The sequence below is a fragment of the Phascolarctos cinereus genome, unplaced genomic scaffold (assembly GCF_003287225.1).
Source record: "Phascolarctos cinereus isolate Bilbo 61053 unplaced genomic scaffold, phaCin_HiC Scaffold_4;HRSCAF=312, whole genome shotgun sequence".
NCBI classification, from domain to species: domain Eukaryota; kingdom Metazoa; phylum Chordata; class Mammalia; order Diprotodontia; family Phascolarctidae; genus Phascolarctos; species Phascolarctos cinereus.
In genome coordinates this window covers 321,698,141-321,714,325 of record NW_027555847.1, presented here as the reverse complement: position 1 = coordinate 321,714,325, position 16,185 = coordinate 321,698,141, and the positions used below count along the sequence as shown (strand labels likewise).

The 16,185-nt window shown below is 38.2% G+C and overlaps 1 protein-coding gene across 1 annotated transcript in view; it reads left to right on the top strand.

Moving 5' to 3' along the window:
* Window positions 1-15,932, top strand: part of HOMER1 (homer scaffold protein 1) — a 163,385-nt gene extending 147,453 nt beyond the window's left edge. Inside the window, exon 9 of the mRNA XM_020998449.2 lies at window positions 15,297-15,932. Coding sequence (XP_020854108.1) covers window positions 15,297-15,485 — 189 coding nt within the window. The 3' untranslated portion in view covers window positions 15,486-15,932. The remainder of the gene's footprint in view (window positions 1-15,296) is intronic.
* The last annotated feature ends 253 nt before the right edge of the window (window positions 15,933-16,185 follow it).

The following is a 16,185-nucleotide window of genomic DNA, read 5'->3' as shown; positions in this document are numbered from 1 at the left end:
TAGCAGATCTTATGAAGAGTCTGACTTACTATGTAAAATTTCAGTCTAATTTGAGTGAGTTCATTAGCTTTTCCTTGTCCCCATCACAACAGTATCACCTTACTAACTAAAATTTACACTGTGACACCCACTATAATTCATACTTATGCTCCAAAATAAAGATAATTGATTCACTGGGGTCTCAAAGATAAAGTTTTTTCTCCTATTAATCCTCTTGGTATTAAAATACGGAGTTCATCTTTTCTTCCCAAACTCTCTCTTTTATATATACACACACACACACACACACACACACACACACACACACACATCCTTTATGTAATAACTTCCCCACTTCTTTTGATGTTGGTGCTTTATCATCCTTCCAGTTGTCCAGGTACACAACCTTGAAATCATCCTTAGCTCTTCCCTGTTTCTAATCCTCCCATATCTAATTAGTTGCCAAGCCTTGTAGATTCTCCCCCCCAAAACATCTCTGACATCTCTCCCCTTCTCTCCGCCCCCTAGTCTAGCCCTCATCACCTTTTTCCTGGTCTTCCCTCTTTTTACAAAAATAAGTTTAAAAAAAAGTTTTTTATCAATATCTTCTGTTACTTATGTCATTATAGTTATCCTTGGTATCCTTCTCCTCCCAAAAAGCCACTCCATAAAACAAATTGTATTTTTCAATATATCCAAAAAAAAGTCTGAAAACACATGCAATGTACAACAACCTGTGGACTTCCTACCTCCACAAAGGGGTGGAGTTCAACTGTTTTCTCATATATCTTCATTAAGTCATGCTTGATCTTCCTAATTTTGTTACATTCACTCTTGATTTTTTTAGTGTGTGGTTGTTTTTTCCATTTACATTGTAGTTTTTGTGCATGTTGTCTCCTTGGCTCTGCTTACTTCACGCTGCATCAATTCATGTAAATCTTCCCATGCTTCTCTATATTGATCACATACATCATTCTTATAGCATAGAAATGTTCCATTACATTTACATACCACACTTTGTTTAGCCATTCTCCAATTGATGGGCTTCTACTTTGCTTCCACAAAAACATGCCACTCATATATAGGGACTTTCCTCTTCTCGTTAGCTTCCTTGGGATATAAGCCCAATAGTAGAGTCTCTGAGAAATGACACTCAAGTACCGTTCAGTATCATCAGGCGTGATAATGATGATCATGATGATGGTGGTGGTGATGGTGATGATGGTAATGATGATGATGACAGTGATGACAGCTAGTATTCATATAACACTTTAAGGCTTACAACACACTTTACATTTCAGCCTCACAATAATCCTTTGAGTCAGCAAGCATTTATTAAGCTTTTACTGTATGCCAGGCACTGTGTTATAAAACATTTTACAAGTATGTAAAACAGGCTGAGAGAAAGTTCTGATCTGCCTAGGGTCACTTGGGTAATAAGTACTGAAGGCAAGATTTGAAATCAGGTCTTCCAAACTCCAAACACCATCTAGCTGCTTTACATAGACTAGACAATAGAGAAAGGGAAAAAAAGGAGGGATAGGCTCTAAGCTACAGCAAAAAGAAAACTAGTAGGATAAGATCCATGAAGGAACAAGTGAAGAATGAGAGAGAAGAGAGGAACATGGAAAAAAAGGTATATCAGGTGGGGAATGGAAAAGCCAAATGAAGCAGTTGGCTACCAGTACTGATCCTTGGCTGTCAGCTGCTTGAATGCCTTGCAGGCATTTTCTTTCTGTCTAAAACTGTTTTCCGGAATGTATTTTTTTTTTTAAAAAAGGAAGCTGCTTAGGGATGATGTTGCTTCTTGAAGCAGCTGCCAAACATATAATTGTGGCTTCTACCTGGCTGCTCCTTGCCTTGAAAGAATTGCCAGTATCAGCAAGAACAAGAGCTTTTCAGTTCTTCAGGAGGTCTTCAGAGAACAAACTGGGTGGTGTCCCTCCTTGTTCGCAAGTACAATTACATGGAGTCTCTTTTTTTCTTTTTGGAAGCTTCTTCTTTCTGCCTGCTTGTGTGGACAGGCAGGCAGGCAGGCCAGCAGGATTCTTTGGTCATGAGTGGAAGTTTGTCATTTTATCATAGAACGTCTGTCTTACCCCATGTTCAGAAACTTGATGAGTTTGGCTTATGAGTTTGTAAATATTGTACTGGTTTCCAGTTCTCTTCTCCTTTTACTAGCATCTTCCAGGCTATTCTAGTGAAAGAGATTAAAAAGCCATCTGGTAAACTTCCAACTATGAATACTTAAAGAACAAATGGAGATTCATTGGATTCATTCGTATTTCATTCCAGCTGCTTCATCTCTTCCTTTCATTTTCCCAGTCCTTTAGCCGACATTCCTTGAAATTGTTTTATTGATATTTCAAGGCTGTAGGACTCTCAAGAAAGTACTTAGAAATTGTAACTAAATTTTAAATCTTTTCATAGGCCAATATGAAAAGATAGCACACCAAAGGACACACAACATGCTTTATTTAATAACAAATAAGACAAGGGGAGAGCATAGTCCCAATTACACAAGACTCTGGAGCCCACATTTCTTTAGGTTCAAGTGACTTCATGATTGCATGCTTTCTTATCAGTGTGTTTTTCTTCTAATCATTTTTTTGTAGAAGATATTTCTAATCTCTTAGATCAGTTAGGTTTGTTTAGGTTAGGAGTTCTTGATTTTGTGTCATTGACCCCTTGGGCAGTTTGGTGAAGCTTACGAACCCCTTCTCAGAATAATGTTTGTAAATACATAAAATATATAAAATCACAGAGGAAACCAAAGGTCAAAGGTTAGTGAAAATAAAGGTGTAATTTTTTTCCCCATTCAGATTCATGGATCCCTTCATCTCTATCCATGGACCACAGTTTAAGAAGCCTTGAATTAGAGGTTACACTGGACTCTTTCTTATCCTCTGTGACTTGTTCATTTTTACATCTACTTAATCCCTAGATTAAGTACATGGATCCCTATATGCTTTCATGTCCTTTTAAATTTACATGTGTGATTTTTTAAGAAAAGGAGGTAACTTTGTTCTCACCTAGTACAAAAATGAGCTTTCCACAAGGGATAATTGCCTCTTTTTTCACTGACAGATTCCATGTGGACTCATGAGCTCTTTAATTAGGATTGTGCTCTCCTTGAGTCTTTCTTGTTATCAAAATAAAGCATCTGGTCCATACTGGGTATCGTTTGGTGGGCTGTCTTTTCATATTGGCCTATGCATAAATAAATAAAGCATAAAAGATATTTAGTAGTTATAATTTTTAAATACTTTCTTGAGAATTCTAGAATTGATTCTGTTTTTGATTAAGGGAGATTTTTTTTAACCTCTTCCTGTAAGATTTTCTTTTTGATGAGAACCAAGTTCAGCTTTGTGGAACAGATGGGTCATCAGAAGCTTTGGCTTCCTTTCTGCCATAGTTTGATTCTGTAGTTTGTATTCTTTGCTTCATTTTTATTAAAGGTACTTTTCAGAAGCAATCATGATAATTCGGGCAGGACCCAGGACAGCACTATAAGACAACTTTCAAACTCCCCTCTTTTCATGGACTTACGGTGAAGCCAAGCCCAATGAAGAAACCTCCTTGTGTTTCTAAACAGGAGAAAGTTTAGAGTGTGGGTGAACATGTTCACATTTAGCATATGTTGTTTAACAACTTTTCAAGAGCCTACCCTGATTATGGAGAAGCAAAATGAAAACTGTGGAATTCTTGATCAGAAGGAAGACACCCAGAATGAGAGAAAGGACTCATGATTCATTTTAGTGGAGAGCCTCTCAGCACCATCATTTAAGTCCAGATTACCCAAAAGATTAGTGTGTCCAACACAATTGATGTATGATTTTGGAGAGGAAGACAGATGGAAGGTAGGTCCTAATAGGCCCCTGAATTTGAAAGAGTCAAGTCTGTACTGACAGCAGCTAGGTGACAGAGTGGATAAAGCACTGGACTTGGAATCAGGAGGACCTGAATTTAAATATGACCTCAGATACTTGTTGGCTGTGTGACTCTGGACAAATCATTTAACTCCAATTCACCTCAGTTTCCTTATCTGTAAAATGGGCATAGAGCAGTGAGGTGGCACAGTGGATAGAATTCTGGGTCTGGAGTCAGGAAGACCTATCTTCTTGAGTTCAAATATGGCCTCAGACACTTACTAGCTATGTGACCATGGGCCAGCCACTTAACCCTGTTGGCCTCAGTTTTCTCATCTGTCAAATGAGCGGGAGAAGGAAATGGCAAACCACTTCAGTATCAAATTGGGTCATGAAGAGTTGGATATAACTGAACAAAAATGGGTTTAATAATAGCAACTACCTCCCATGGTTGTTGCAAGGATCAGATGAAATAATATTTGTGAAGTGCTTTGCAAATCTTAATGGGCCATATAAATGCTAGCTGCTGTTGTCATCATTATATTGTGATGATGATGATTCTAGCAAACTACAATGAAAAGTACAAATGAAATTTAAAAGTTACCCACCCCTGCCCCTACCTAGGCTAGAGGCATCAGTGTTCATATCAATCCATCTGATATGCAGAAATCTCTTCCAAGTCCCCAGAGACTAGGAGAGGAAGAAATCTCAACTCCCCCATCCATTTCAGCCCAACTTATGATCTGCCCTGTAAGTGACATCTTCCCTTTCCCTCTCTAAATAAAAGCAAAAGGTTCTGTGTGCTAACAACATAGCTTAAAAAGAAGTAAAACAAAATTCTGCATTTTTATGAAACATGGTCACAATGGTCTAGCAATGGTGGTGGCATGCTTCTACCAGTGTAGGGGTAGAAAACATTTGGTTGAGGAGAATTGGTCAGTACCTCATAATTGGTCCCTACCCTTGTATGGTTGGAACCCTTTTGTCCCCAGCTCCTTCCATTGGGAGGACTCACTTTAATCAACGCCCTCAATCCTACACTTTGGGGAATGGGCTTCTTGGGAAACCTGCTTCATAGGCTAGAACAATGGGAAAGGGGAAAATTGTCTGAAGTTCCACTCTGTCTAGCAGATACAGCCCCCCACCCAAGCTGCTGGCCTCATTCTCCATCCCAGAGAGTCCAATTTCACTTGATCTTCTCTGTATTTGAGAAGCTATAAAAATAGATCATTAATAACACTTCTTTTTCTGTCTAGTTTTGAGCTCCCAGCTGGGGAAAATCCTAGAGATTAGAAAGTCAGTAGGTGTCTGTCTGTCTGTCTGTCTGTTTCTCTCTTTCCTTATCTTTTCCCTCTCAGTCATCTTTGAGCAGTGAAACACATATGGACCAATAAAGCAAGTGTTAACCACAGTTTTATCTTTATACTAGCTTTTAGAGACTAGGTGACCAGAAGCATAAAATGAACTTTGAAGAAACAGAAAAGAAACAGTTTCTTTAAAGGAACAAATATATGCTTTCCTGGAGAGGAAGAAGAGAGAGGGGAATGGAGTCACCATCTGGGATCTTGTCCCTGACAAGTTCAGTCAAAGAATCAGCACAGAAATTCTTCTTGGCCCCCCAGAATCCACTGCTGGTCTCATCACTGTGGCTTTGCTCCCCCTTCCATGGAACTTATTCTCTGCAGCTTCTGCTGGTCATAATCCCCCTTGAGGCTGTTTTGGGGGCCTCAGCCCCCACATCTAGTACAGGCCCCAAGGGGTGGTGGCCCAGGGCATGTGTGGTAGGTGGCAGCAGTGGCCATGGCACCACAAGAAGTGATAGTGAAGTGGGAGGTCTGGCCCTGTTTCTCATGTCACCCTTTTCTCATGGCCTCTTCTTCTCCCTCTCTTCGGAATGAGAGAAGCTAAATCCTCCTGGGGCCCAGGCAGTAAGCACCAGCTACCAGTTAAGATGGTATTTCAAGCTGTCCAGTTACCAAAAGCATGTAGTCAAAAATTCACACAATTCACTTGGCATCTTGAGCATCTTCAGCGTTCTGTGCCTGGTCTCCATTTTTCTGCAGAGTTGCTCCCATTTTACCAGCATCCGTTTTTTCCTTTATCTTACTGATGGTGCCCTTTGGAGACTGGGTTCTGGCTTTGGAGAGGCGGGTTTAGAAGGGAGTCCCAGCCTGTCTTTTCAGTGCTTCATTCTCAGCCTTGGGTTGTAAGCATCTCCTTCAGCCTTTCTCATAGGCATGGTGGCCACAGTGGGGAGTTGCTCCCTTCTCTTCCCTACACTGTTTCTTTGCTTCATATTCAGTACAACCATGTCTAAACTTTTTATTTGCATACTACATATGGAACTGTAGCCTATATATTTTTGATAGTAAGGAAAAGAATAATAGATGTATACCAAGAGAAGAAGTGTACAATGGATAGAGCACCAGGACTGGAGTCAAGAAGACGCGTCTTCCTGGATCCGAGTCTGGCCTCAAACACTTACTAGCTGTGTGACTTTGGGCGAGTCACTTCACCCTGTTTTCACTCAGCTTCTCATCTGTACGATGAACTGGAGAAGGAAATGGCAGACCACACTCTAGCATCTTTGCCAAAAATCCCCCAAATGGGGTCACTGAAATGACTCAATATTAACAACCAAGAGAATCCCTCCATCGTTTAAATCTCTGGTTTTAGGCTTCTAATTCAGGCCCTTCCCCAGAAGTGCTAACTTTTCTCCTTTTTTTTAAATCTGTTTGGTTTTGGTTTGGTTTTTTTGTTTGCCTTCATATGAAATTTCTATCAAGTTATATAGAGCACCGGGCCTGGAGTCAGGAGGACCTGAGTTCAAATCCAGCCCCAGACCAGACACTTGACATTTACTGGCTGTTGACCCTGGGCAAGTCACTTAACCCCGATTGCCTAAAAATAAAAAATTAAAAAAGTTGTATAGTGGGCCAATTGTAGACAAAAAGAAAGGCTGAAAGTCTGAATAACCCAGAGACTGGATAGTTAGTCCCTTGAATAACTGAATTGGCTCTTTTCTGTTCACCCACACATCTTGTGTAATAGTAATATATACCCAGGAGAAGACAATTTATTTTCATTATATGGATATGCCTCTGGCCTACTAGCCTGGTAATAGATTTTTTACCATGAAGCCTAGAATTCATTCTGTTATAAATAGTTTCCTGTAGGAATAGAACAAATGGGGAGAAGTAGCCAGTGACTAATCTAAATGAGTACACCAGGAGGTTTAGTATTACTTAGGACCAGCTATTGAATTATCTACTTCAAACTAATCAATAAAAATAAGTCACAAGAAATCACAGCAAACTATTTAGAATGACAGTTCTGGTTTTCATTGGCTTTCCTCTCTCGTCATATTAACCAATTGCATATACAAAGGAGATAGAATATGCTATACTTTTGTACATTGTAATTGTTCAGAGAGTCTGAAATTCTTTGTTTTCACCTGGGACAGAGAAATAAATTAGAATGCTCATTAACCAATGGACACTTTTTCTTGCTAAGAATATGTGATGTGTTTGAATCATAGAATTATAGGACACCTCTAGAAGTCAGCGATTGTATCCCTCTGACTCTAGTTTTACATTTAAATTAGCTTTATTAACAAACTGCTTGTCTGTTTACTAGAGAGCCCTAGTAATTACTGCTCTCTTCATTTGTGCATGGCACTTTCTCCTGGGTTACACTGATTAATGAAGCCAGTCTACTTAGCTTCAGACAGAAAAACTAGGCTTCTGGCTCCCCTTGTTAAATGGTGGATCTCTAGGAGTTGCATGGAACAACAGGGTTTTGGTGGTGGTGGGGAGGGGAATGGGGAGGGAGGGAATAGAAAGAGAAAAATTGTCTTGCATTTCCTATCTTTTTCACACCACATGTTTTGACTGTTTCCCCTACCCAGAGACAGGTCTGGGGCATTCAAGACTTGGCTCCAGGGTACTAGTATCTGGGGTGGGAGGATGCTCCCTCCCCACAGTAGTTCAAAGACAGCCACCTTCCCTCCATAGTCTTAGACTGGCCTCCACTGCATAGCAGAATTCCATTTCCTCAGCCACCCCCAGGAAAGACTCCCATCACTGTTGCCATGACATCTTTTTTCCAGGGACCACCTTTCTTCCCAGACCCTCCAGACGGAGTGTGTTTGGTCCCTTCTGCCTTCATGAATAACCCACAGTCATATTGACTTTTCAGACACTATTCTCCATCTCACCAAAGTTTTGCCCAGGTGAACAAATTCCTAATCAGGGCTCTTTTCTTCTCCTCACTTCAGTGTTCTGATGATTTGCTTTTATGGAAGACACTGTTCTTCATTTCATTTCCTGTTCCTCACTTTCTCCAGTGTTTGGAACTTTGTTCCATTTAAAAGCCAATTGAGGCAGAATATCTTAGGTCATGTGGCCAGGAAGATGATAGAATAGCTGTTTCTGCATTTCTATCTGTCCTAAAACTTCAAAAGAAGGAAATATATTAAAAACATAGCTAAATTTACCAAATAAGAAATACTTGATAAGGTCAAAGCCTCATGAATAACGACTAAGAACACCAGTGTTTAGAGGTGCACTGCCCTCTTCCCTACCCCATTGTGTGTGCCAGGTGAAGCCAGAATTAATAATTGTATAAGCATGAATTCCAGGGCCCTGGTCTGGAGGGGGCTCTGCCTGATATCCTCACACCACAAACACAGTCTGACTCCTCCACATTCACACACTCCGTAAGAGTCATAGAACATTGATTCTTCCCAGCCACATGAAATGAAGGGTGTCAACCTGGGTGAAGGCTGGGAAAGCTAGCTGTGACTACAAACTGTGACTAGAAGTGACTAGAAACCTAGCTGGAGTCACACCTTTCCCTACAATGTTTACTCTGAATTTTGGACCCACCCCAGTTCAGGAAGAATGAGGATACCCAGTCTAAGAGAGCTGTGCAGGGGAAAGGGTGCTGAAGCAAGAGAATAGCCAGGAGGGAGAGGAGAAGCCAGGTAGAAACCATTAGGAAAATAAGACAGAGACAGAAAGACAATAGTTCCAAGAGAAAGAGACTGGAATACAAGCCTAGAAAAAGACTCATAAAAACAAACAAAAAAAAGTATTTAAAAAAATCCCCAAAAGGCTGTACTTAAACAAGTATGAAGTTGTACCCTTGAGGGAACTTATGGTAGGTTGAGTAGATAGAGTGTTGGACCTGGAGTCAGGAAGACTGGAGCTTAAATCTGGCCTCAGACCCTTACTAGCTTTGTGACTAGGTAAGTCACTTAATCTCTGTTTGCCTCAGTCTCTTCATCTGTAAAATGGGGATAATAACAGGACTTAATCCTTCAGGGTTGATGTGAGGATCAAATGAGATATTTGTAAAAGTGCTTACTGTGTGCCAGATATTTAGTAAGTGCAACATAAATGCTTATTCCCTCCCTACCCCCACTATGAAGGAAAATGATCTCCAAAATTTTATGCCAGTAAAAAAGAGAATTCTGGGGACTCCCCAGAGATCTTGGATCAATAACAAGAAACTCCATAATTGGTCAAAAGTAAGACAAGACTATTTAAAAAAATATTGAGATGGAAATTAAATTAGAAATCAGAGTTCTCAAATCAGATTTAATAAAGACAAGCCACAGAGCAGACAACCTAGAACATATAATGGACAATCTCTCCAAAGTAGGAGGGTCACTAAAAAAAGACAATGAGAGATTTGGACCTCAGACTTAGAGAAATGAAAGAAAATTTAGTGGGGGGGGGGAATAAAGCCAAAAACGTTGAAAGAATTCATGAATTCTATACAAGCCAAAGTAATTGACCTTGACTACAAGATGCAAAGATAACTTTAAAGATCATAGCTTTCCTAGAAAAATATGATAAATTTGAAAACTTGAATACCACACAACAGTAAATAATAGAAAAGAATTGCCAAGAACTTTTGACTAGAGAAAGAAAATCATTGATAAGATCCACAGATTCTCTCCAGGAAAAAAAAATTCTTGAAACTCCAAGTTGTTAAACTTAAATATTTCAATCCCAGCATCATACTTTGCAAGCAGCTAGCAGGATAGTCTTCAGCACTGAAGAAATATCAATTCACATGACCGAGGATTAATCCATACCCACAAGAAATCAGATAAAAGAATGGTGTAGGATATTCCAAAAATCAAATTAATTCAAATTACAACTCAAAATAACATATGCCACAAACCTGAAACAATGAAAAAAGGTGAACGTTTAACAAAAGAGAGGTACTTGAGATGTTTAAAATAAAAGAGGAGCAGAATATTTGATTGGCAGGTACTCACTGTAAAAAAAAAGAAACAGAAGAAAAGTGAATAAGTACAATTAAGAAAACACTAAGGCAATGGAATCAATTCATTTTTCTAGACTTTTTTTTAAAAAAAGGTTGAAGAACAAAAGATAAGAACCAGAAGCAGATGAGAAGGAAATAAGCATTTATCTAGTACCTGCTGTGTGCCAGGTACTATGCTAAGCACTTTTTACAAATGTCATTTCATTTGATCCTCACACCTGTGTTGGCTAGTAGTTTGGTTGTGTTATTATCTCCATTTTACAGATGGGGAAACCAAAGCACCAAAAGGTTAAGGCTGGATTCCTGACTCCAGGCCAGCGTTCTATTCACTACACCACCAGGGACAAAAAGTATATGAGGGGCTAAGGATTTCAGGCGATCTTAAAGAATCAGGAGAAGAGAATGAATAAGAACTAAATTAATATTTATTCACTCCTTTGTAAGTAGATAAATATTTTTGGAGGTGGGACAAGGTGGGGATAATATTGTGAGAAATTTCTCAGTTGAGAAAAATGGAGGCACAGAACAGAGGGGAGCTGGAGATGCATTTTCCTGATTGACCTCTCCAAGGCAGTAAGTGGTCTCCAAGAGAAGGGCAGTTTGAAATATATCCATACACATACATACGTAGATATACACACATATACATAGATATACATACACACACATATAAAAGCAAGTGTGTCAATCTTTGGGGAACTTAAAATTTGAGTTTTGAATAGACCTGAGAGAACAAAAATAAGCACTGTGTGGGATTCAGGATTCCCTGGAGCGTCTCTGACCTCTACAGTAAGCTTTTTGGATTAAACAGTTTTCTAGCCACATAAAGCTAGGTTCAAACAGTATTAATAAATGGTAAATAATAATCTATACTTTACTATAATTTAATAAAATGGTATAAAACAATAAAAAGGATACAAAAATAAAACCCAGCAATTTGTTAAATACAAGAACTACATAAAAACTGAAGCCCATGTATGAAATAAAAAGGAAAAACTGAAATCAAATTACTATGTATCAGATGATTCTAAATAATCTAGAGTTACAGTGGTGTTGTCAGGCAAAGCAAAAATAAATTCATGAAGTCAAAGGAGATAATTAGGGAAATTCTGTCTGAAGATGCCGAAAACAATGACGCAGTGCTAGTGTTAAACATATGCAGCAAAGGCATAACGTCTAAATTTTTTAGTGAGAAGTTCTGAATTGCAAAAAAAAAAAATCCTAATCAATAACAATAACTGTAGGGGATTTTAATATTTCTCTTTCTGAGCTGGATGAATGTAACAAAGATAAACAGAAAAATAGAAATAATTAAAAGCTCTTTGAAAGATAACCATAATAAGGAGACAATATAATTTTTAAAATGCAAGTAAAATAGTTCTCAACAGAAAAATTATCTCTGAAGACCTCCATTGACAATATAAAAAAAGAAATGATTAATGACCTGAGTATATAATTTCAAAAACTAAGGAAATAATGACAGCAGCTAGGTGGTGCAGTGGATAGAGCATTGGGTCTAGAGTCAGGAAGACCTGAGTTCAAATCCAGCTTCAGCCACTTACTAGCCATATGACCCTGGGCCAGTCACTTAACCCTATTTACCTTAGTTTCCTCATCTGTATAAGAGAAGGAAATGGCAAAAAACCACTCCAGTTTCTTTGCCAAGAAAACCCTGAATGGGGTCATAGAGAGTCAGACATGACTGAACAACAAGTAATCAATGTATTACCAAACCCCAAATGAGCACCAAATAAGAAATGTTGAAAATTATTGGAGAAGAGTACAATGAATACAATGGAAAAGAGTGACTACAGTCACAGTGCTAAAAGTTGGTTCTTTGATAAGGCTAACAATCAATAAACCTTTTGACTCAACTGAGCCAAAAAGATATTAATAATAATAAAGAGAGGAAAATCAACTTATCAAAATTAAAATGAAGTGGCTTTATAATAAAGAAGAAATAAAAATAATTGTTAGAACCTTCTATATACAATTATGTACCAGCAAAACTGAGAATTTGAAACGGTAGATAAAGAGGTACCTACAGAAACACAAGGTACTCAAATTAACCAAACATGAATCAGATTCCAACCCAGTCTCAGACAGTGAAATTGAATAAATCACAAAGCACTATTGGAGACAAAACCCTGGTCCAGGCACATTTATAGATGAACTCTAGCTAATTTCTAAAGAACAATTAAAACCCAGTCTCAATGATTAAGAAAAAATGCATACCACTTGATTAATTTTATGAGAACACTATACCTAAACTAGGGACAGATAGAGTTGAGCAACAGAAGCATATAACCATATCACTAATAAATACTGACACAAAAAATTTAAATGAAATCCTAGCAAACAAGACTACAGCAATATAAAAATATTCACTATGACAAAGTTGGATTTATACCTGGAATGCAAAGATGGTTCAGAATTCAGGAAACAATAAGACTAATAGTATCTATCAAAAGCTAAAACAAGGGGCAGCTAGGTGGCGCAGTGGATAGAGCACTGGCCCTGAAGTCAGGAGGGCCTAAGTTCAAATGCGGCCTCAGACCAAACACTGGACACTTACTAGCTGTGTGACCCTGGGCAAGTCACTTAACCCCAGTTGCCTAAAAAAACAAACAAATAAAAGCTAAAACAACCAAAACCAAATGATTATATCAATATGCAGAAAAAACCTTTAACAAATTATAACAGTAATAATAATAATAACTAACATTTAAGGTTTGTAAAGCACTTTACAAATGTTATCTTAGTTTATCTTCACAACAACCCTAAGAGGTATGTGCTCTTATTATCCCCATTTCATAAATGAGAAACCTGAAGCACCAATAGGTTAAGTGACTTGCCCAGGGTCACATAGCTAGTAAGTATCTAAAGCTAGATTTGAATTTCCTTACTCCAGGTCCATTACTCTGTCCACTGCACCACTTAGTTATCCAGGGATGGATTTCAGGTCAGGGGGCAGAGGTGGGGGTGGGGGTGGGGATGAATAATGAGTTCAGTTTTGTGTATGGTGAGTTTGAGATGCCTATGGGAATCCAGGTATAAGATTATTCTCAATCTCAGACTGTTTGTATCTTCTGCAACATATTAAATGTACTGATCATAAATGATACTGTTGTTGTAATAATAGTAATAATTAACATTTATATAGAGCTTACTATGAGCCAGCACTGTGCTAATTCTATATATTTTATTAATATATTTAAATATATAATTATTCAATCTCAATCATTCCACAATCACTCTGGGAGGCAAGTGGTATCGCCATTTCACAGCTGACGAAACTGAAGCAGACATCAGTTGTGATTTACCCAGGGTCACCCAATTATTAAGTGTTTGAGGCTGGATTTGAACTCAAGGTCTTTCTGACTCTAGGCCCAGTGCTCTATCCACAATGCCACCTAGCTGTTAGCTAATATTACCCAGCATATCAACACGCTTAGTACATTACAGAGCATATAGTTAAGCTCAGAATGAAAACTGTGTGAGAGAAAACTGCTTAGTTATATCTGTTATATCCAAATGCTGTATATCATGGTGAGGCCTGACTTTACTTCCCTGTCCAAAATGGGTCATGCGATGCTAAGTCTGTATGTAGCTCTCAAGTCACACCTCAGTATTTGGTAACTAAATTCTCCCTCTGGGTCTTTTATTGATTGACTTTCTTCCCTCCTCCTCCCTAAGTGCAAACCTCTCCCAAAGCCATTCCCTGCTCTTCCCTTTCTCTCTCCTGCCTCTGAACACTCTCCCAGCCTGAGAGCCATACTAAGAGCAGACTTCTTTCACGTTCCCTGTTGACATTGTTTTCTTTCTTCAGGGTATAGCTCAGGGGTCAACTTCTGTATGAAGCTTTCTCTAGTCCCCCTAGCTCAAAGTCTTCTCTCTCCTCAACTTTCTTATGTGATTTTTTTTCTTTGACTCTCCCTTTTGTATTTAGTACATGCATCACAGTATTCAAATACATGTATTTCTCTCCCCTGTTAGATTGCAGGCTTCTTAAAGAAACTTGTCTTGTTCATTTTTCTCTGTAATACCTAACAGTGCCTTGAACACAATGGCTATCTGATAATACACATATATATTATGAATCAAATTAAATATGGAGGTAATTTTCTATGGTAGAAAGCGCTGTGGGGGTGGGGGGGCAGGAGGGAGGTAAGAGTCTTCCCAAAATGCCAGCCTGCCTGTTTGATGAAAGCCATGGATATGTTCTAGCCTCATTTGAACCATTTCTGGCATCCTTCTCTTGTGCCCAAACTAGTAATGTAGCAAAGTTGCCTGATTTATGTTTCGTCTCCTTTCTCTTTGACCTATTTTAGGTGCCAAAGGCAGATAGCAAAATGAGAGCAAGGCCTTAAGAAATAGAACCTTGTGTCTTGTATCTGAGAAAATAGACAAGAAGCAATGAAAGAAATGAGATAACATTATCTTTCAAAACAGATATTTCTCCACTTGGCAATACTAACTTTGGCTCTGTAACCTGAAAATATATAAAAATAAGTAAATAGAAAATAAAATAAATAGAAGTAAAGAAAATAAGTAATTCACCTCAGTTTAAATGATCTTGTTTTTTTTTCTTTCTTCCAATTCAGTTTTGTTTTATGTTTTTTCCTGAAGAAATGGATAGAAAGCTGGCTTCAGAGCCTATAAAACCTGGTTCAAATGCAGCCTCTTAACACATTGCCTTGTGTGACCCTGGGGCTAAGACTAAATTGCAGAAAAGATCCCAACCTGTAGAGGGAGTTTTCCTCATCTGAGAATTCCTTTTGCCAATAAAGTCATAGGACTTGTCCTTCTCCCTTCTCCCCTATTGTTTATTAAACTTTTGACCTCAGAACCTCTTTGAATCTTGAGATGAGAAGCTAGAAAAAGAATTGCATGCTTTTCACCTGACCTCTTTAAGTGATATGGACTCAGTCAATTACATCTACTTCTAGGTTTGAATTAACATCTTTTTTTTCTATTTAAAAAAAAATTTTTTATTAATTTATTTTGATTTATCAACAATCACTTCTATATGCTTTTGAGTTGAAAATTTTTCTTCCCCTTCCTCCCCACCACCCTCCCCCAGACGGCACATAATCAGATATAGGCTCTATATTTACATTCAATTAACATCTTGCACTTCTTTCTCTAAAGGAAGTAGAAATTCGAAACAAAGACCTGGAAGGACAACTCTCTGACCTAGAGCAGCGTCTGGAGAAAAGTCAGAATGAGCAAGAAGCTTTTCGCAATAACTTGAAGACACTTTTAGAAATTCTTGATGGAAAAATATTCGAACTAACAGAGTTACGAGATAACCTGGCCAAGCTCCTAGAATGCAGCTAAAGGACCTGGGATTTCAGTGCTGATCCTTTTAAAGACGCGCTGACTCTTCTTCATAGGACTACCTTGGGCTCTGCATCAAAGTTGCACAAAATTAGGATATTACTCCTCCTCGAGGAGGACCTATTTGCAAATTGGAATAGGATATTTCAGTGTACAATTTAGATTTCAGCTTGTAGCTAGTTAAAAACAAAATGAAAAACTTGAACTACAAATTACCTCCTTGTACATTATTGGCCATAGTTAACTAGAAAGCTATTCATAGTCATTTGATGCAATCCTTTTCTGATATTAGCCAGTGGGAGAATTAGCAGTGTCTGGGTCACATCCTCCCTTTTTTTTTGTGTTGGACACAGTTGTAGATTACCTGCTTTTAAAATTTATTTATTTAAAATATCTAACTGCTGTGTTTTGTGCAAAAAAAAAAACAACCCAAACTTAGTGATGAAAGCCCTGTGTTTTGGTTTTTTTGGGGTTTTTTTTTTGTTGTTGTTAATGTTGTTGTTGTAACCTTAATGATTTCTCAGGATACTTTGCACTGTTGAGAAGCAGTGTCTTTACCAATTAATTCTTGCCAGGAGTGAGAGAGAAATGCATCTTTAATTGAAACACAGATAATATAACTGCTTGTATAAAGTTCTTCCCTTTTTTTATACTGGAAGATGTTTCACTCTTGTTCACTCTGGTGTTCTATGATACTGTC